We start from the raw sequence: 22469 nt of genomic DNA, 5'->3' as shown, positions 1-22469 counted from the left end.
AAACGTGCCTTTATCACAGATATAACATAAGAGATTTACATATAATCTGTTTACATATAACCTATTAACTTTTTTATAGTTAGAATATAGTAACAGAATGACGTAATAGAGAATAGAAATGGGAAATTACAAAAATGAAAGAGAAATTGGCTTAATTCTTTGCCTCAAATAGCCCATTCTCTTCATTCAGAATCATACAATAACAATTAATTTATTAATAACAATTAATTTATTAAGTAATCTTATGTTTAGAATTACATCAGTATGTGTGAAATTAGTTTAACTTATTAATTGGACAGATCCACTTTCATATTCAAAGCTATTAGGCTTTTTGGCCCATTGTTTATTGGCTCTGAAATCGCTGAATGCAAGAGCAATGTTTTACATTGTTCGAAATGTCCGAAAGAGAAAACATTAAGTTTGGCTTTGTGCACAGGATACACAACCACTTGTACGTTCCTACTTGAAATTTATAAGGTGGGTTTTCAATCTATGAAATAGTGTTTTTTCATATATAACTTCACTCAGTAAGAATGTACTTGATATGTATCAAGTTTGAAAAGGTTTTATTGGGTAGCTAATAAGTATTGATATCTGGGCAAATTATACGTGGTAATTGCTTGCAATTCATTCTTCCAGTACTGATCAGGTGGCAAGAATTTTTGTTCCACTTTCCCGAAATACATTATTTGCTTCAAAGACGACGGAGCGTCTCCTAGCCTGTACAAAATGGACAGCGGAATGAGTTCAAATATATGTTTGTAAATGTCCTCGGGACCTATTTATCAGACGCCTGTAATTGGATAGCCGCTCGGGCACACTCTTTCCCACAAAATGAGACCATTTCTGAAAAGAAAAAAAACAGGGATGGCCGACTGGGTTTTGGTGGATATAGTATTTGATCAGAAACGCATTTCTAAAAAAACACTTCTACACGGCACGTTGATCACTCCCGGCCACCATACTTCACGCTGACGTTGGTTGAAAACAATCACATTTCCGGAATCCATCGGTGTGCTTATATTTATTATCGTAAACTCGTGTTATTATCTAAAAAAAACTACCAAATATCATGTTGATGAAATTATTTCTGCATTTTAGTATTACGGTTCAATCAGCAATACTTAGTTGTAAAAAAATATATTTGTACTGACTTGTAACAAGGCTAGTAGTAATAGCATGATAGTTGGTTAGCTAGCTAGCTATTTTTCATTATCAAGCTGGATTCAACACCGGGTTGGACAGACTTTGTGGAGTCTTGCGATGTGACTGCTTCAGTAAATATATATTGCGCTCTTCTATGCTAAACCGGCTATGCTATTTGGGTGCTAGTTAGCTAGCTAGCTTACGTAGCTGGAGCTACTGTCACTTATATTGTCCAGAGAGACAGATCGGTGATGTGTCGGTGATGACAGTCAGCATGGACAAGGCATGTTTCTTACCACTTTTACTGAATAAGAGGGCTTCCTGAAGAATTTAGTTGTAGGAATATATACACACTTAGTCCTGACTTAGCTCCTACACGGTCCGGTGCTCTGTGTGGATCCCACTCGGGTAAAGACGAATAGCAACACACGCAGTATGTCGGAGACGCTTGTCCTCGCATTCCAGACCCAACTCTCTGGAGTCATGGAGACGGTCCTGAAGACAGCCATGTACGAGATCACCAGGCTGGTGGAGGACGGCTTCCTGGAGGAAGTGAGACGGGGTCACCAGGAAGTGGAGTCTCTACGGACCCTGCTGCAGCTGTCAGAGAACCAGCTGAAAGATGGAGGCAGGAGAGCCAGGTGTGCTGACTGTGGCAGGACGGCGGTCCTCAATGAGGGAACAAGTGACAGACCCCCAGCGACACATAACAGTAAGTAGGGGCTGTGAGTCGCAAAATAAGTGTTTAACTATAAACAAAGGGTTAGATGGGAAGGTAGAGGTAATGCAACTATCCTAACACTGCTAACGGCTATCTAATGTGTGAACAAAACCATGTGACTGTCTGACCAATGCCAAGACAAAGTCACACTTCAGTAGCAAACTGTGAGTGTCAATATCCATCCTTGCTGAGAGAGGTTTGGCCACATTACGGCCACCGATGGCAGCCCTTTTGTCTGAGCCGTTGTCACCCGTATCCCCAGATGCGCTGCCGCTGCTGACTGTGTGCGACCTGAAGCTGGAGGAGGATCCCGAGGTCCGGTGGAGAAGCTGTGGACAGGCAACGGCGGAGTCGCCACCAGAAGTGCCGGAACCTCCCAGTCCCCCGGCTCCCGGCCCGCCGTCGGTGGACGGGGTCAAGAAGGAGGAGGAAGCGTCGGCGGAGCCGTGGAGAGCGAAGGAGAACGGGCAGCCCTTCGCGGCTCGTGTCTACGCAGAGGAGCGGCACGACTCCCTCGGCCCAGCCTCCGGAGACGACGTCGAGTTCTCCCCTGTGCACCCGGAGGCCACGGCGGTCGCCCAGACACACCGATCGGCAGGATCCTCACCCAGCCAGATCGTCGACTGCGACCGACCGTCCAGAGCGTCTCCTGTCTGGATAGACCGCAGGATGTTAGACGCAGATGCGGACATCCACAGGTCGGCCCAGCCGAACCTGCCGGTGGTGATAGACCCGTCGCCGTCCTCTGAACCGCCGGAGGCGAAGCAGCAAACTAGAGAGGTGGGCTACAAGGCCGTCAAAGAGGAGATTATTGTGGATTCTGACTTGGGCGAGTACGAAGAGGAAGTGAAGGAGGACGACGCGGGATTGGTGGTGGGGCGGTACAGGATTAGACCTGATAACTACAATACCCAGAGGTCCCTGGGGCAGGAAGTGATGAAGCTGCCTGGGTCTTACACCAAAGTGGACGCCGGGCTGGTGCCACAGCAGCCACATCAAACGGTCAGGAAACACCCCCACGTACCTCCTGTTAACCTCGGCAGCTCGGCCGGGACCTCCGTCTCGGCTCCGTCCTCCTCGGCCGGCTGTCACGTCTTCAACAGTCTGAACTACAGGATCCCCTCCAAATATAAACCCGGCCCTCAGTCCCTGCCGCGCATGAGGGCATACAGGGACGCGGCCAAGCGCGGCGGCTACATCACGTACAACCGGGGCCCCGCCCACGGAGGGCTGAACCCCGCCCCCTCCCAGTCGGCGACCCAACAGCAAGGCGGCAACCACCAGCAGCAGCACCACCCGGCGAGGCTGGCCCTCCGTTGCCCGGTGTGCGGCAAGGTCTTCCCCCACCCCAGCAACCTGAAGGCCCACCAGCAGACACACACGGGCGAGAGGCCGTTCGTCTGCGCCCTGTGCGGCCGGAGCTTCACCAAGCTGAGCAACCTGAAGGCGCACCGGCGCGTCCACACCGGCGAGAGGCCGTACAGCTGTTCGGACTGCGGCAAGCGTTTCACGCAGAAGTGCAACCTCAAGCGGCACCAGAGGATTCACATGGAGAACGATATATGACCCCGGGGGCGGACATGGGCCGCCCGTGGTCGGGGAGTTTGTGTGTGGACGTGGGGAGGAGTGCGCGCGTGAGGTTAATTTGACCCGTGTTATTGCATTTAGTATTTTTCCTATGCCAATAGTGTTGATGTTAAATTAGACATGACGTACACTAGGTAGGCTGTGTTTTATCTCGATTGTCTTGTCTACTGTTACAATCACAATGGGTTGCCGTTATCATCTGGACTTTATGGTCTCAGTGGACCTTGTTCACTGATAGGTTGCAAGCATATTAGATAAGAGACCGTGGCCTCCCAAGGCAGATTTAGGTATCTGTTATACTGATTATCCCAAATTGCGTTGAATATGCATACTCTTTTCATTGGAACATACAAAATGGTACCGTGAAGGTCTATATTGCCTGTGTAATGGATAGATATTTTGGTATGCTGGTTGGTAGTGGCGCAGTTGATTGAAATCAGTGGAGTTCTTTATAATATTCTTATTTATTTTATTGCCATACCCTGTGAAAGTTACTGCCCCATCTACTGTTCTACTGTGTAACGTCCCCTGATATTTTGAATGATCTCGACAATTATGAAATTAAGGAGAAGGCTGTAACTTGAGGTCACAATCAAATTCATGTTTGTTAATTAATTTACTTCTGCCAGATTATTCCATTATGTTTTTGGGCTGATACATTTTTCCATTTAGTACAAAATCACAACATTTAAATAAATAGACAAAAGATCAAAAACCCCTGCACAACTTCCTGGGAAACAACATGTCACATGAAAAATTATGTCATAGTTGTATTGTGAATCGGGTTGACCCCATTGACCAAGACTCACCATTTATTTTATAGTTAAGTGCTCAGTTAATTTTTTATTTTCTTTATTTATTTATTTTTGAAAAGTCTGATTCATTTTTCTGTATTTCTTTTTTTCTTTTAACCTTTTTTTCTCTCCACTTTTACTATATCCAACTAGTGATTAAGGCCCGGCTTCATTGCAGGTATTCCTTTCAAACTTTGAGCAGGCGTTTCGATATATGCATATTCTAAACTAAAGCACACTTGATGCCGTTCTATTTTTTATCATGCTGCTCAAACCAAGAAGTTTAGACCGGAATCCCTCTAAGCCAGAAGGAATGCACTCTCCGGCCTTGCGCCTGTATTAGTAGACTTGTTAATTTCAGAGAATGAGAGTTTGTCACAGTCTATCACTCCAGGCTAGGTTCTCAAAATAGGGTATACAATGCAATTTTGCATGTGTGACACTGAATGGAATACATAATTGAACAGTCTACCCATCAAAATATATTTTCTATGTACTTCTTCAGAACCAAAAAGTTCTCAAATATCAACGCTTGATGCATTTGTTTTCATTATTTCATTGGTCAGTGTGCTTTCAAAGCGGCAGACAAAGTCAGTCCTTGTAGTTGATATTGGTAGAACAGTTTATTATATGGAAAAAGTTTACAAAGTGATTAGTCATAAGGACTGTTGTTGACAGCCCAAATTGTGAAATCAAAATGTTGGTGTTGTTCCCACTGGAATACAAGAATATCATTTTATTTTATAGTTAGATAGGGAGACTGAATAAATTATTATTTTTAAATGCACTCCAGTATTTTGATCACAAACAAATTCGTAACATTTAGTTTTCTTATATTTATTTTTAGTTTTGCCAACTATAATATATCATACTAAATATCTGACTTGTAAAAATTTAACAAAAGCCGTTTAGTCTTTAACTTAGCATAGTTCATTTGTTTTTGACACAACTTGATGTAGGCCTACAATTTGATGGCCTTTTAATTCTAAATTAAAGCAAATCGAATGTCTTTCTGAGCTTTTATAATTCATTTCAGTACAATAATCAATACTAGGTAACAATGTTTTGAAATGTTTTTCCCTGGTATATCTGTGTGTGTTTTAATTTGTGTTTGGTATCCTGGATTTATATTTAAATCCAGCATACAGGAGGCCCATTTTTAAAGTCAAAGTTTCATTTTTAAATTTCAGTTGTTGAGTTTAGGCTGCCAGGGCCAGGCTTTCTATCAAACAAATTGCCATTAAATATTTCTTGTTAGCAGTCTTATAGCATAAGCATGCTATTGAGATATCATTGAGTCTACTATGGACTAGATCAAATTTTCTCTTCCCAAAGTGTTTAGGGTGATAAAAAAGGCTGTGCCATGTGAAGATGACATCAGGTTGTTGAGGCCTCTGTCTGTTGCCCTGCTTGAGAATTGGTCGGTTAGAAATGGTTGCGCAACCACAAAACCGGTTTCTATAACTCCAGTTGAAATTATCTATAAAAAAAAATCTCTTTCCTCTGATCATGGTCAGGAAGTGCTGGTGTGCACCTTGGTCTTTCATGGAATAATTCCATGTCTCCTTTGGAAATTCCGCTGAAAAAATAGGAAAATAGTTTGTGGTGCTGTGCATTTTGTGAAGTTGTTTTTGGTTAACAGGAAGCTTCCTTAGGTCAGAGGATGTGTGTGAAATTAACTAATGAAATTAACTAATTACTTCCCCAGCACAACAGGTTTAAAATTTAAAGGCAATCTGCTTTTGCAAAATATAAGATGTAATTGAAACAAATTTAACAAGAGATTTAGGAGAAACATAAAAAAAACAATGTCATTTTATTTAGGATGTTTTATTTGTCTTTTTTTTACAGCAATTCTTCTTTTTTTTTTTTACTGCAGCAGTCATTGCTCTGCACCCTGTGACTGCACGTCACTGCACTGCATAGAGATGAAAATGAAATAGGATGAAATTACAATGTAACAATGCAATTGCAATGTATGTTGTTCCTGGGATCTTCTAGGTCTTAATAGTATGTCTCCTGTTCTACCCAACCTTAAAGGAGAGTAGAGAAAAATGTGTTAGATTTGTTTTGCCACAGTACATTTCCGTTAGACAATTCATAAAATTTAACACACCCAATTATACTACATCTTCATGTAATAATTACACGATAATAACATTTGTGTAATTATAATTGCTATTGGTTTAAAGTCCCACACCAGCCCTAAAAGACACTGGCTCCGTGTTGTTGAACATTGATTTGTGTAAATAGGTCATCATTTTAATCAAAGATGTATTCACCTTTCCGCTTTGAAGTTGTAAAATAGACAAAGATATTTATATATTACTTAAATAATATTTTCAGGACCGTATTACCTTCTATCCTGATAAGTTTATGTAATTAAGAATTTGTAAAAATATCAAATTTGTAAGTATATTGTTACAGGCATCTTTTCAGGGTGGAACCTAAACCGGAATTTCCAGTCTGGGGCGAGACTTGTGTCAAAATATGGGTTGGATGCCAACTAGTGTTTGTAAAGCTTTACCAGTATTTTTTACCATGGTCCTTCAGCACTTACCTCCTGGGTTTCGTCTCAGGATGTATTTCCTGACTTCATCGTAGAGGAAGATGAGCATGGAGTAGGGGAAGGCACAGAACCACCAGTAAGGCCTGAGGGAAAAGAGAAAGTTAAGAAAATATTTGAGGAAAAGGACAAGTGGAAAGAGAAAATCATTTTAAGGTCAGCATACACACTTTAAGAACTGTTAATGAAATACTTTTTTTTGGCATTTTATCTATTTTTTGTGTGTTAAACCCAATTTAACAAGCTATTTGGTGAAACCCAACTTATCTTGTGAGACCATAGTAGCCTACTGTAGTTTATGCCCTTTGTAATATCCATCCATTTTACCACTCATCTTAAAAAAAAAAGTATTGCACCAAGCTGATATACAGAAAAACTGAAGAGAATCAGGTGTGCTCACTTGAGTGGGTACATTCTGACAGCAACATCCATTCCAGGGCAGTAAGAAAGGAAGACCGCCAATGCAGTTTCAGAAAATATTCCGAAGATGAGGACACGGTTCCTGTGAGGAAAAAGTCATGTATATGAATAAAAAAAAACAGGGTGGATATTGATTTTGAAGTGAAAAGCAGGGATTTCTCAAGATGGTAATACATGACAGAAGTGAGGTAAGAGACCAGAGCCGGCAAAAACAAGCCTAACTTCAAAACCGCAAAGGTCAGTGCGTGTACTTACGACATAATTCCCTGACGCAAGATGGAGTTCTTCCTGGTCTTACAGACGATCAAAACAGCCCACTGGACAATCACGATAGTGACAAAGTACGCCGTGTGGCAGGTGAACTCGATGATCTTCCTGCGCTCATACGTCTAAAGGATGAAGAGAAGATGAAAGAGAGATGTTTACAGAGATGTTTGGAGAAACAGAAGCGAGGACAGTTGGTTTCTTAGATTTTCTCACTGCAGCATTGATGATTACTGACTACTCTGTTGTGAGCAGCAGTGGCATTAACAAATGTCTCCTGACAGACCTCTGTTTCAAAGGAAGAGTACGTAGTAATCGCTCTACAAAGCCCAAAAAATAGGATGTTGGGCATAGCAACAGGCACTCCCTTCCAGGGTCTGAAAAGCTTCTCTGATCTAGTCAGGTTTTAGCTGAACCAAAGACTGCCGTTTATCAATAAGCGCTGCAAATGGCAGAGCGGAGTCGGTGTACTGACCCACTGCTGGCCGTAGCTGTCCTCCATGTCGTTTAGATACTTGTTTTCCCAGTCCATACGGACACCTATCAGATCCGTGGGGTAGAACCCGTTCTCAGCCATAATTACAAAATATGTGAAGAACCCGCCTGCAGCCTGCATCACACCTGGGGAGGGACACGAGGGAGAGTATTTTGAACAGACATTGATTATGTTGTAAGATGTGCAAAGAGACTGGTCAACATACTGTACATCATTTCCTATGAATGGGTTCTCCGTCAACTTACATGGTTAAAAAAATAAAAATAAACGTACCAATTTGACCATAGGCCATGCTGATGAGCCGCTCATTCACCAGTTTGTCTGTTTTGGAGTTTCTGGGCTGTCTTTTCATGATGTCATTCTCAGCTTGTTCATAGGCCAGGGAGATTGCAGGGATCTTGAAGGCGAAAGATTGTCAAAATGTAAAAGGAGTTGGTAACTTTAACATTAGTGTGTTCCATGATCATTTCTGCGGTTCTGTTCAACCTCAAGCATTTTAATGGACAATGTGCATTCTAATGCACCAGAACATATGACTTCCAAGACATAGTCACATCTAAAAGACCCACCATGTCAGTTCCCAGGTCAATACAGAGGATGGTGACAGTTCCAAGGGCCAGTGGAATGTTGGCAAGGATTAAGAAGAGGAAGGGGGTCATCTCTGGAATTTTACTGCTCAGGGTATAGGCAATGGACTTCTTCAAGTTGTCAAAGATCAGCCGGCCTGAGGGGAAATAGGGGATGGCATGAAACAATAGCCAGGCTGGTGAGAGAGGGATGGACAGATCCAGACGATTGATGGTAATTGGCCGGGGCTTCTCTTACCTTCTTCAACACCAGTCACAATGGAGGCAAAGTTGTCATCCATGAGGATCATGTCTGCAGCCTGCTTGGAGACATCAGACCCAGCGATGCCCATAGCAACCCCAATGTCCGCTTTCTTCAGAGCGGGAGAATCATTCACGCCATCACCTGTCACAGCCACAATCGCACCCTGTGGATAATTAAGATGTTTACCGATCTTTGCAACAGGAGGTTCAAGCCTTCTGGATCATGAGCCCAGATTCATGATGAAATTGTACCTGACGCTGACAGCCTTCCACAATGATGAGCTTCTGCTGAGGGGACGTTCTGGCAAACACAATCTCCGTGTGATACTTGAGGATGTCATCCAGCTGTTCGGCAGTCATGTCCTTCAGCTCTCCACCGTGGACAACGCAGGCCTTGGCATCTCTGCAGGGTCGAAAGTAAAACTTAAATTGTTTCTGTCGCTCAGCCTCAAAGGCCCAGTGCAATTCAAATGTTATGATACACAAAGGTCAACACTAAATATGTATTTGGGTTAGAATATGTATTTAGTCACAAAGACTACACTGACTTAAATGTAGACAGTCCAAGGCAAGATGGATTGGCACGCCAACATTTCCAAACAAACGGCGTACACTACCTTGGGTTGACATCAGCAACTGGGATTTTCAAACGAGCAGCAATGTCGTCAATGGTCTCGTTGCCCTCAGAGATGATACCCACTCCCTTGGCAATGGCCTTGGCAGTGATTGGATGATCACCAGTGACCATGATAACCTAAAGGAAGGAAGGAAGGAAATTTGAGTGGCCTGATCACATTGTCTTTGGTGGCCATGCGGGAGGACTGAAGAGTCCTTAGTTTAGTACGATATTCCAGTACCTTGATTCCAGCACATCTGCACTTGTTCACAGCGTCTGGCACAGCAGCTCGGGGAGGGTCAATCATGGAAATGAGGCCAATAAAGCACAGATTCTCTGCAGGAAAGTTAATTTTTTCGCAGTCAAAGGCAAAGCCGTCTGCAAACTGGTCATCAGGGAGATGGGAGTGGCAGAAACCTGAAAAGAACAAACAGTCACAACCTTGCAGACACATGAATTCCATAAACACTTAATACAAGTTTTCTTATTGTTTTGCGACCTCATACCCAGCACTCTCTCTCCCATCCCTCCCAGCTGTTCATAAGCGGCCTGGAAGGATTCCTTCATTTCGTCATCCAGAGGCTGTTCTTTGCCCTCGATCAGGATAGTGGAGCAGCGGTCCAGGATCCTCTCAGGTGCTCCCTTCATCACCAGAAGGTGCTTGGACTCTCCGGGTGTGTTGTTCTTATGAATGGATATCTGGCAGACAAAATGTTCTGGGGTTTGCTCAGGTGACACCATGGAGAGGGTTTACTCTTATTTCAAATGAATCAGCCAGTGAGTAGCCTACAATATAATGGTTGGCAAACAAAAGTTCTGGCAACTAACTGGATCTAGATACGCAGTGGCAGATGAAAGCCGATAGAGAAAAGTGTTCAAGATCTCAGTTTATCAAATGTTTTGCCCACAGAAAAACAAGTTGCACATGCGGTTACCTGGTATTTATTGATGGAGTTGAAGGGGATCTCAGCGATGTTGCGATACCTTTCCCTCATTTCTTTGACAGACCCGCAGCACAGCTCAATACACTTCAGCAGGGCAGCCTCTGAGGCATCGCCAGCCACATCCCTCCTGAGGATAGGCACGTTGGTCTGTTCTGCCAGGAAGACGGCGCGGTTGCACAGCCCGGCGACTCTGGCCAGGGCAGCCCAGGTGTCGGAGCTTTTGTCGAAGGAGGTACCACTCTGGTTCTCAGTGGTGTCGGCCTCGTGGATCTGGTTGTCGAACCACATGTGGGCCACGGTCATCCTGTTCTGGGTTAGGGTGCCGGTCTTGTCGGAGCAGATGGTCGAGGTGGAGCCCAGGGTCTCCACGGCTTCGAGGTTCTTCACCAGGCAGTTCTTCTTGGCCATGCGCTTGGCGGTCAGGGTCAGACACACCTAAGTGACAACACAGTGCAGTTCAACCTTTTATAATCTTTTACCTTTTAAAATATTGTTATTTGCAGGTCAATCAAATAGCAGTGAATTTGTGAACATTGTGGCAGCGCCTCTTTGATCTGATTTAATTTATTTGGGGGAATTTATGCCTGTTCAGCTGCGATGGCCCAATTTATAAGGTCACCAATAGGATCTGTGCATAACTGACCAAAATCTGTTCATCTGGGCAGGGGAGTGAGCGCTAGATAATGCTTTCCACCAATCAGGACAATGCATGTAAATATCTTAACATTTGTCCCCTAATCTCTATGTGATCATCCTAAACAATTTAAATACCAAAAAAGGCTCAGGTATGTAAAGGATTAAATATATATATTTTTGTTATTTTCATGAAATCGACACGCTAAACATGACATTTCATCAGCACTCACTGTCACAGTAGCCAGGAGGCCCTCAGGTACATTGGCAACGATGATTCCGATGAGGAAGATGACAGACGCCAGCACACCGTACCCCAGAATGACGGAGAGGATCAGGAAAGTCACGCCAAAGAAGACAGACACCCCAGTGATAATTTGGATGAAGTGATCAATTTCGATGTTGAGAGGCGTCTTCCCCCCTTCCAGGTTCATGGCCAAGGTGGCAATACGACCCATGATGGTGTGATCACCAGTGTTAATGACAACACCCCTGGCCGTTCCTGGAAGGACAAGACACAGAGAATCGTTAGGCAGAGTGGTTACAGAAGAGGATGTCCTCTTAGAATCGATAGTACTTAAAAATGTGACATTCTGTGACAATTAAAACAAAAATTCAAGGTTTTGCAATTATTGAGGAAAAAGACTGACATTGATACATTTAATTTCACCGGTCATAATGGCTAACTGCTCAACACTTTCAAAATAAATATTTGCAGGGTTGAAATAGCAAGCACTGTGCCAGTGGACATCAGCTATTGCTATCTACCTTCAACACAGTTGGTGGAGAAGAAGGCAATATTCCTGGTCTCCAGAGGGTTGTCATGGGTGAAGTCGGGACTGCGTGTCTGGGGCTCAGATTCTCCAGTGAGTGAGGAGTTGTCCACCTGAGTGGGGAAAAAATGCATTAACACAACAACTGAAACATTACCTCATCAAGCAACATGTCATGTTGTATTGCCAGTATACAACCCAAACCGGTATTATAAGGCAGTTACTAACACGATAGTGAAAAGGTAAGTTAGGTCTTATCCATTGTATATAGTCTCATATACCGTGGCTTTTACCCAATCAGCATTCAGGATTCTAACCACTGAAGTTTGAAATGGATTATGAAGTACCCACCTTGCAGCCGCTAGAGGAGATGATGCGCAGATCGGCTGGGATCCGGTCTCCACCTTTCACCTCCACTAGATCTCCAACCACCACGTCCTCGGTGTTGATGCTACTCTTTTCACCGTCGCGGATGACCAGGGCTTGCTGCAAAACAGTCGAACGGATTACAATCTGTGGTCATAATGTTACGATCTGAGAGGTGTTTGAAAAGAGCCAACGCCTGACCTGTGGGACCAGGTTCTTAAAGGAATCCATGATCTTCGAGCTCTTGGCTTCTTGGAAGTAGGAGAAACAGCCTGTGATCATGACGACAACGGCGAGCACAATGCCCAGGTACAACTGTGAAGGAAAAGAGGCAGAAGACTAAAAAACGGCACAGGATCTTTAACGGAACGGATTCATGGTTGTCGTCAAGACCAAATGATCTCGCTACTGGATTCTGATTCACGGGGACTCTCACGTTATCACTGGCCGGCTCCTGCTCGGAGGCGAACTGGATTACGTAGGCAATGAAGCACAGCACTGCTCCGATCCACAGGAGCATGCAGAAACCGCCAAAGAGCTGCTTGCAGAACTTGACCCATTCAGGGGTAGTTGGGGGAGGGGTCAGGCAGTTGGGGCCATCTCGGAGGAGGATCTCTCTGGCCTGAGACAAGGACAGACCCTGGTTGAGGGATAAGAGGGAAGGAGAGAGGAACAAAGGTGTAGAGAAAGAAGGAAGGAGGACAGGAGGCAGAGGGAGACAGAATTGGTGGAAGGATGTTGCGCAATCTGAAAATATTGATTTGCATTAGGAATTTATCAATTTGTTTAGTATCCAAGGATTCAGTGGTTAACAGTGAAGGCAGTTAAAGTTTGGCAAAAGATATGATCTTGTGCTTTAACCTACAAGACCTTAATGATCTTTAAATTACAGTTTGCTGCATTCCGTAAGAGCAACTGGTCAATGTTACAAATTGACACAAATAAACCTTCACTCACCCTGACTAGGTCTGTGCCGTATTTCTTGTGAAGTTCATCAAAGGTCAACTTGTGGTCATCCTGAAAGACAGACAGCCAGAGGGAGAGAGTGATTGATAAAATAGTAAAAAAAAAAAATAATAATAAATAGAACAATTACTTTTCCCCTTTGTAAATTATTCAGAACATTCATATGAAACATGTCTATATAAAACACATTCCTCAAAGCAATCATTATTTTGCATTCAATCATTTCAATGTATTAAACTAACTTTTGATAATATTCCAAATTAGTGTATTACTTTTACGACTGTATGTTTTCCATTACTGTTCAATGTTATTGTTTCCTTCCTGAAAATACATTGTTGAAGCTTTGAGATTGTAACTGTAACAAAACAAAATGCATATGGATCAATTTGTATTTTCCCTCCTCACCTAAATTAGAATGATTTAATAAATAAGCGAGTAAATAATCATTTCTTACCAGGTCAACTTCCTTTTTCAGCTCGTCCAAATCCATCTTCTCCTTAGCTTTCTTCCCCTGCTTTTTAGTCTTCGTCTTCCCTTCATTGTCCGAAGTTGCCGCCAACTTATATTCATCAATTTTCCCCTTGTGTTTATTAAAAAGTATGTTAACGACAATGCAAGTATAAACTGTCAGTGTTCCTCTTCCTTATCAAAGTCTATAAAAGAACATCAGTTGAAAACTTTCCCTTACAAATTAATACAGAGTACAGAGCAAAATCTTTTTTTTTTTTTTACTATGGATTGCAAAGTGTTTAGTCAATTTGAAAGAACACATAAGTACTACTTAATCCAAATAATCAATTATGCAACCCAGACTTACTCTAAGCCCCATCCTCGGACTGATGGGGATCCTTGGACCCAATGGTTTTTAAAGAGAATATATGAATGTGTCCTTATCCCAAGAAGCTCCACTTGTTAAGCGCCTACACCTGTCTCTATCTCCACGTCGCGAGGTAGCCCAGAGCTTCCTGGACAGCTAGCTCAGGTTTTAATATTTATACCTTTTACCTGTCGAGGGGGAGGGACCATAATCAACGGCAGGTAAGTGGGCTAAAGGTGGGAGGAGTCTGGGCGGAGTCACCTGTACGCCGCAGGTAAATCATTTTGACGACTCGCCCCTATAAAAGAAAGTTTAAACAACGTTTTCTGAAATTGCGTCCTGTACAGGTCAACAAACAAACAAAGAAGGTCATCTCCTTGGACCCACATGTATCTCAGCTAGTGTTGTGTGTTTTAAGGTGCTTATTGTGACATCAGTAGCCTTCTGAAACATTGAGAAACGGTCTTCTGACGCTACACTGGTCGCCAACACAAGGTTATCTTGTAGGCCATCTATGCACCAGGACATTACTTCTCTTCCGTAAGGTCTTTCGTTATGTGGAACAAATAGCAACACAGATCCACAAGCGAGAAGTGAATTTGTACATGTTGATGAACTATTATATCCCTTCTAAACTCAACAAATATTAACAACAAAATACTTCAGAAGTGATTTTCATGAAGGCTCTACAAATCAAAATAACAAAACATACATTTTAAAAAGGGATTAATGACTTCAGAATACTAATATAGAAGTAAGATTATTCAGCCTAGAAATTACAACTCAATATTACAATACAGTAACAGTGTATCATATGTAAATTATTTTGATCAATTTTACTTTTAATTTAATATATTGTTTTAATTTGTCTTACAACGTATTGTTGGTATCATTAAAGCCCAATTAAGCATTTCGCCAACATTTCCAGAAAATAAAAAAAAAACACAGGCAGACAAAACATAGGCCCATCACAAGCATTGGTGAAGCGTGATAACATTGAGAGCTCGTCCTTTGGGAGGTAGTGGGTGTCTGTTTAGTAAACTTCTGGCTGTTTGTGGTTGTGGGACCATGCCTATACTCCCTCAGCTCCATGCAGCATCCGGTCTGTCGCAGGCAGCCACATCAATCCCCTCATCCGCCATCAGCAACCGGGTTGGAAACATCGACCTGGTCTTCTCCCTCAATGCCCTATTAAGTCCCGTGCGTAAAAGGTTGTCATTTCACCTGAAGAACATTGTACCTTTTACCGCAATTTCTGAAGCAGAAAAGCGTATTCCTGGCCTACCCTTCCTTTTAGAATTGTTTTAATTGTTTTATATTTTTTACTGAAAGGTTGTGAAAGTATTATGTAGTACAGTATTGTTATTATTTCTTTGTTAACATTAGTGATGCTTTAAGGTTCCCTTCGTCGTATGTTCTACGCGGATACATTAGCGGACTGGCCATCTGGAGCACCTGGAAAATGCCCGATGGGCCTATCAACATGTTGGCCTGTGGGTGGCTGGCCTGACATATATATTTTTTGTTTTTATGGGACCTGGCCGACGTCGTTTCACTGGGGCAAGGATTGGGGACTTCCCAAGCCAGCCCAACGGATGATCTCCGACTCCCTCCGGCTCCGGCCCATTGGTCCATTCCTCCCATGGCATGGGTGTCAATGCCAGCCTGCCCCTTGCTTCCCCATCACACAGCAACTGGGAAGTTGTGACAGGAAAGTTTATACAAGCAATGAGCTGTACAGGGAATGGATTGACAGGCACAAAAACGTAAAGTTGGGGAAGAGAAATCGCGGAAGTTCCTAGGTTCGGAGGCAGGCACATTTCGAAATGAACCGAATTACTCGGTAGCGGTGCCACCTGGTTGCAAGATGAGTACGCTGCAGTATCTGGTCTGGGTCAGAACTTGGCGGCAGAGCCGAGTCAGCCTGGGAATGTGAGCTTACTACAAATGCGAACCAAAAGTAGCCGAAGTGGTAGGCAATAATGGGAATGGGAAGGGAAAGTTTATAGGAAATAATCCATATTGGGATATAGATATAAACTAGCTAGTTAATGAGTTTGCTGGCTCCCAGTGTGCCTGCCAGCCAGTTAATTTATGTATCTCAATTCGGCAGCTAGTCATTTTAAGCTCTATTTCTAAACTTGTTAAATATTGTGGCTGAACTGTGTTCTCCGAACTTATTACTACATCTCTTCAATTGGTTTGAGATTGAGTTTTGCATTTGGTGTGCAGCGTTACTTTGTTTACGGCCCGCATGATAATTACTTTTGAGTATGCCTGTTATAAGCCAAACAATTCAAGTTTTGCTAGGGTGACCAGACGTCCCAGAAAAGCAACAATTATCACCAAAGCTCAATGGAGCGGAAAAACACACAGGACATGTGAATATAGTAACAAACGATGCACGCACGATGTTGATAAGCGCATACATGTGCGCGTGCATTAACGTGCAGTACAAGGGTCCCGGTTTGGGGGTTTGGAAATGTGGTCAGCTTAAGTTATTATTTGATTATTGATTATTATTATTATTTATTTGATACCCTGCTGCTTACATTAGTCCGACCTTCAAACAGCACCGTCACCTTTTATTTGCCATGATTTTATTCATTCATGTTCAGGTTTATGTGGAAGAGACAGGAAATTCCAGGATGCTGAATGTGAGCGGCTGTGAACACTGCTCCTCAAATAAGGTAGCCAGGACATATTTCCTTTTAATTTTCCTGGTTCACTGTGCGGTGTGGTCCAGTGAAGTACTATCAACTACATCACTGTGTGGCTAAGGAGTTTGTGTAACAATACTATTCTTGCTTTGTGTTTTGTTCAATGATTGAAGACTTCAGTATCTGCCATCAGTCAGGTATTTATGCCAAGAGGAAATCTGACCCAAAATTCAGAGAAATCTGTCATGCGAAACAGTTGCAGTTCGTCTACTCGTTGCACCCATGTCAGTCTGCCGCTCACTGACCGAGACAATTTAAACTAAACACCACCCCTAGACAGCAAGCTACACAAACCAACCAATGAGAGTGTTTGTTGAGTGAATAAAGGCTGAATAAATCAAGCAACAAGGGAAATTGCCAATAATAACTGTTATATTAGCACTCTCCACTACTTTGACTGAGTGAAGCCATCCAGTCCTCTTTGGGTAGACAGCAGTTATACTTATAATTATGGCACGTTTAATTATGAGGGAAGCTAGGTAGCGCAATGGGGCTGTTTCTGGTGGCCAACAGCCATCATCCGGTGGGGGGGTTGGTTGGGGTGGTGGGCTGGTTTGAGTAGAAGTCCAAGTCCATTTGTTGTTTCGTCCCTGGGCGGATCATGAGCTAAGGGAACATGATATCTTGGGTAAACTGGTTTGAGCGAAACATAATGCTGATAGAATATAGAACCCAGGGGACATAGAACCCAGGGGACATAGAAACGAGGGGACATAGAACCCAGGGAACATACGGTCTTTGGAACATAGGACTGGGGGAACATTTAACACAGTTGACACATGATATCTGAGCTATTTTCACGCAGTATAAAATATTCCTGCACCGACATGGCAGGCACATCTTCACAGAGATTTATGATCATTCATGGGAATATTTTTTGATTTCCTCATTTGCTTGGGAGCGTTTGTGACTATATTGCATCTCTGACCGTCCAGCTTCATTGCCTTAAAATGAATGCCTCCGTCAACATTGTTAATTTTGAACCATTTGGTCCTTCAGCAGATGCTCTCATTCAGAGTGACTCAGAGGTACCGCATTATTTTTACTGTTTCAGTAGTCTGGATGTCCCAAAGTTGTAGTCTGTTCTGGTCAGATTTTCTATGTGTCAAGAGTTAACAGAAAGTGGAGACTCGATGGGCTCGGATTACAGGCATCTCAACAAGGAGCTGACCCAGACACACTGCAGAAGGATTAGGTCTGTCCAAACTTTTGACTGGCAATGTAGATATTTTTTGAGGACCTTAAAGCTCATGACCACAGATGATCAGTTTCTATAAGAATGTAGTTCCTAACATCCCCTAATTTAGTCTTTGAAGATGATAGAATTAATTTGTCCTCAAACAATCCAGATCCTTAAAAATACAGAGGGATGAGAACATTTTCTAATTACTCCTTGACTGTATAGTCAGCCTGGAACATGATATTTCTCTCCTCCTTGTAGTTGGTATGTTGAGCATTGCAGAGTTTGGTTCTCACAGAAACAGCATATTAGTAACCGTGATACTCCTCTTCCTCTCTCCCTCGCTACCAGTTAATTCTCACACCCGCACAGTTTCCTGTGCTCTTCTCACTATGGTGACACTTCATCATCAAGTTTGTTTCCAAGCCACTTGGTGATATTTCTCAATAACACTGTGGCCACTCTATTAATGTTTACTTGTTTGCATGAATATGATTATCGGCATTTAATTATAATTTAGCAAAAGACACAACTACAGACCTAACCCTTACCCTACACTTCACCTCACTAACATAATATTTATCCCTTAACCTAACCCTAACACCTAACTTATCCCCCAATGCCTGAATCTAAAACTAACCCCTTATTGTATGTTACCCTTAACCACACCACTAAGACTGAAAGAGCTGAAATCATTTTAGGGTCATGCTCAAAAACCTTTTTACAGTCTTCTCGGGAACGTCTGGTCCCTCACACACAGGCAAAAGAAACACAGATGTCTTGTTTTTATTGTTTCTTCACACTTCATGTATGCCGGTCTATGTGTGAAGAACACCATCCACCTCATGATCATGAATCCCGTCTAACCAGGGACAGAAACAGATCTAGAATATTCTCTGGCAGAAATAGTGTCTCTCAAAAGTATTCACCACCCTTGGAACACATATCATTGTGTTACAACATGGTTGACAACTGTGGCAAGAATTTCTTTGTATTCCACTTTGAGTTACTCCCCCATAACACATCTGAACCCCTCTTTCTTTGCCCTTTCTTGATCCAGTCTTGCTAATAAATAACTCATAGGTGACCACTTTTTGCATGCATACAAAATTTATGTATTTCTTTAGCAGTTGAACTGATAAAGTTTCACTTCACACGGTTACAGCAGTTCGGTGATTTTCCATGGCCACCACTGAGAAGTGATTCTATTGTATTCTCCTCAGTCACCACAGGGGGGCGGTATTTCTCAAATGGACAGACTGTTTTCAGGACCCTCGATCTCTCCACCTGAGTGATCACCAACCCTGTTCCTCATGTGAAAGTCATGCCTGTAGATGCTCCCATTTCACTTACATTAAATCTTAGTATGTGTAGATGTACATTATACCTACAAGCCAAACCTTTTTACACCACCCTGCCTGTTAGGAACAGGTTTCTAGTGTTCATGTTTGTTCTAGGCCTGGTTTAAGTGTCCTGGTTTAAGTGTCCTGGTTTAAGTGTCCTGGTTGAAGTGTCCTGGTTTAAGTGTCCTGGTTGAAGTGTCATTGCAATTGTGAGTCTTGTTCACACATAAAGCATCTCAGCATTAGAAGAAACAATTATCAGAAACCATGCTGGATTTTCTGCCCTTGTGTGTGTGTTTGTGCATTGTTCAATCTGCTATGTGGTTCAGGGGGTAGTTGTCTATTTATATAAGGCCTTTTCTCAGTAAGATAGGAGGGGCTGTGAAAATGACCTCAAAGCCACTAGTATAACAAGACGACTCCTGAATGTTGAACACTTCAATGCTGAATCTGCACCTTAAAAGGCAAAAGACATCATGGCGAAAGACAAGACTGTAACCTTTGCTGTGCTGTGTTTCATTCATGTTTGGACTTTTAGTGTGGATTCGAAAACGGTAAGATCCAACACTATTTTACACATAAGTTCGAACACTATTTTACACATAAGATCTAACACTATTTTACACATAAGATCCAACACTATTTTACACATAATATCCAACACTATTTTTCACATAAGAATCTGTTTGTTGTGTAGAAAAAAACAATGCCTTTTAGACCTTTTTCTGTCCACTTACTGAAGATTCCTCAGCATGGCCTCCTCAACAACTCAACCGTGCACAATAATCCCCTGGACAACGCTGTACCCCGAGACATGGCTCCTAACATTGTCAATGATGACTACAAGGGTAGCAGACCTGAAAAGCACAAGAAGGTGAGTTTCTGACAAAAGAGAGACAAAATGTCAGTGTTTTTAACCAGACTAGAGCGCTGCTGAGGACCATTACAATCCAGACGCTTCATTGAAAGACAAAATTGTATTTAAGTCATTTTAGTTTAATGCAATCTGATTCCTCACTTTACTGCCAGACATGAGCATCACAACTCAAGTTCAAGTATAAGGAAACTGTGTTTGACGTTCCAATGTGTTCCATGGGGCTCAATGACTGTAATATTAGATACTCAGTGTCGATGGTGTCATAACTGTTAGTAATATTAGATACTCAGTGTCGATGGTGTCATAACTATTAGTAATATTAGATACTCAGTGTTTATGGTTTCATAACTGTTAGTAATATTAGATACTCAGTGTCGATGGTGTCATAACTGTTAGTAATATTAGATACTCAGTGTCGATGGTGTCATAACTGTTAGTAATATTAGATACTCAGTGTCGATGGTGTCATAACTATTAGTAATATTAGATACTCAGTGTTTATGGTTTCATAACTGTTAGTAATATTAGATACTCAGTGTCGATGGTGTCATAACTGTTAGTAATATTAGATACTCAGTGTCGATGGTGTCATAACTGTTAGTAATATTAGATACTCAGTTTCGATGGTGTCATAACTGTCATAAATATTAGATACTCAGAGTGTATGGTATCATAACTGACAGTGATATTAGATACTCAGTATTTATGGTTTCATAACTTTGTCCAACCCTAGTAACAGCAGGTAGTTTATAACTTACTACATCTTATGCTGAAATTGAGATATATCACCCCATCTTGATGTTGTTACACAGTAGGGGGAGTTATTAGTCAGTTAATTAATGTATCATAGATACATCCAATACTGTACAGTTGGAAGCGTGATCTGTTAGAAAGGACAAGCCCTCCATTTTCATAAAAATTGTTGTGTGGTTTAGTATGAAAAAGCAACAACATGATAGACATGTGCACACAACCTGCCATGAATAAATGAATGTTTGTGTTTATTTCCCTTCTATTTTTAAAGGGTTCTGATAAAGATCCTCTGACAATCATCTTATCAATGGTCGAGGATGCTGTGGATGACATGTATTATGGATGCACTGTAAAAATGAAGTACAAAGTAAATAATGAATATCTTACAAATGAAACGAACCAGGAACTATTTAATAAAAGTTGGGTAAAGACAAAGGAATGTCTAGAAAATGTACAGAAACGATTCAAAAAAGAGAAAGAAAAGTATAATGATTTAGCATTTGAAGATGATCACAAAAAAGCCATCTGTGCTTATACGGCTAAGGAACCCCAGATATATGATGCATTCAACCAAGACGTCCGCACCCAAAATAATCAGTATACAGCAACCTTCAAGTACCATACTCTGCATTTTTGGCTCACGGATGCTATCCGTCTTTTGAAAGAAAATCAACAGCACTGTTATATCACTTATAGAAGAACAAAGGACATATATATTGGTAGAGTTAACGACAAGATGAGATTTGGATATTTTGCATCCAGCTCCCTGGATAAGAATAGTAATGACAAATTTGGAGAAGAGTCCTGCTTTGAAATATTTACATGTTTTGGCGCATACCTAAAATCCTACCCTGGTTTGGGGAACAGTCAAAAAGAGGTGTTGATTCCACCCTACGAAGTCTTCAAAATTACTGCTGTGAGTAAGAAAGAAAAGAAAAATAAAGATAATAGCCTTTGGTGCAATACTGTGTACAAACTAGAGAGTCATGGATGTCAAAGTAACCTGAACTGCAACATGGTCCCTGATTAAGCAGAGAATACTCAGCCATGACAAGCCAATCAAATATTAAGAAAATGTAATCTATAAAGTGGATTTAATTCAACCAGATAGGCTGTTCATGCTTCTTAAAATAACAAAATGGCATAATAACATTTTCAGTGTCTGTAGTTTGCATTGTATTACCTTTAAGGGTTTACTGACTGATGTCACATACAGACCTCATTATGACACATGGAAGTTCATTAGTGAGGTGGTTGTTCTAATCTGTGTATCAGACCAAGACACATACTGTATGGATGCAACATACTTCTGTTATCAAATGTATTAATTATGAATGAATTACAGCCTTTTGTCATCACCCCCTCCCAACTTCTTCTTCCACCACCAAACTCCTTCCTTCCTCAGTAACTTCTTGCTCCCCTGTACTTTATGTCACGGGTGTGAAAGCAAAGGTCTGGAATATGTTTGTTAAACAATTTCTAGTTTTTTAACGTCTTTATTGATTTATTTTTTAATTAATGCTTTGTCCAAATAACAGAGTTGGTTTCATGATGTTTTCAAAATGAGAGAATCTATCTCTGGGGATTAATATGTTTCCAAATTGAGTGTGTTTCCTAATTTGCTGAGCCATTAGTTAAGGGAAGCGCTTCCATTTTA

The 22469-nt window shown here is 41.9% G+C and overlaps 3 protein-coding genes across 3 annotated transcripts; 2 read left to right on the top strand and 1 right to left on the bottom strand.

The window, feature by feature from the left end:
* Positions 1–969: 969 nt before the first annotated feature.
* Positions 970–6183, top strand: si:ch73-109d9.3 (zinc finger protein 768). The gene is made up of 2 exons (XM_010888244.4): positions 970–1858; positions 2130–6183. The coding sequence occupies exons 1-2, from the start codon at positions 1582–1584 to the stop codon at positions 3431–3433; spliced, it is 1581 nt and encodes a 526-aa protein (XP_010886546.2). The 5' UTR covers positions 970–1581; the 3' UTR covers positions 3434–6183.
* On the bottom strand, positions 6088–14083 carry LOC105020902 (sodium/potassium-transporting ATPase subunit alpha-1). The gene is made up of 21 exons (XM_010888245.4): positions 13940–14083; positions 13577–13702; positions 13114–13173; positions 12593–12796; positions 12358–12471; positions 12142–12276; positions 11786–11903; positions 11251–11519; positions 10376–10819; positions 9947–10139; positions 9682–9857; positions 9442–9578; positions 9077–9227; positions 8820–8988; positions 8564–8718; positions 8268–8391; positions 7974–8119; positions 7490–7623; positions 7215–7316; positions 6809–6900; positions 6088–6281 (listed from the first exon to the last, which is right to left on the bottom strand). The coding sequence occupies exons 1-21, from the start codon at positions 13949–13951 to the stop codon at positions 6253–6255; spliced, it is 3090 nt and encodes a 1029-aa protein (XP_010886547.2). The 5' UTR covers positions 13952–14083; the 3' UTR covers positions 6088–6252.
* Positions 14084–15575: 1492 nt separating this feature from the next.
* On the top strand, positions 15576–21963 carry LOC105020903 (ecto-ADP-ribosyltransferase 4-like). The gene is made up of 4 exons (XM_034290957.1): positions 15576–15871; positions 19721–19736; positions 19925–20056; positions 21084–21963. Exons 1-4 carry the CDS (start codon positions 15807–15809, stop codon positions 21840–21842), a joined length of 972 nt encoding a protein of 323 aa, XP_034146848.1. The 5' UTR covers positions 15576–15806; the 3' UTR covers positions 21843–21963.
* Positions 21964–22469: the final 506 nt, after the last annotated feature.

The sequence above is a fragment of the Esox lucius genome, chromosome 25 (genome assembly GCF_011004845.1).
Source record: "Esox lucius isolate fEsoLuc1 chromosome 25, fEsoLuc1.pri, whole genome shotgun sequence".
Taxonomy (NCBI): domain Eukaryota; kingdom Metazoa; phylum Chordata; class Actinopteri; order Esociformes; family Esocidae; genus Esox; species Esox lucius.
The sequence above is the reverse complement of the archived record's forward strand: the minus strand, read 5'-3'. Positions and strand labels throughout refer to the sequence as shown.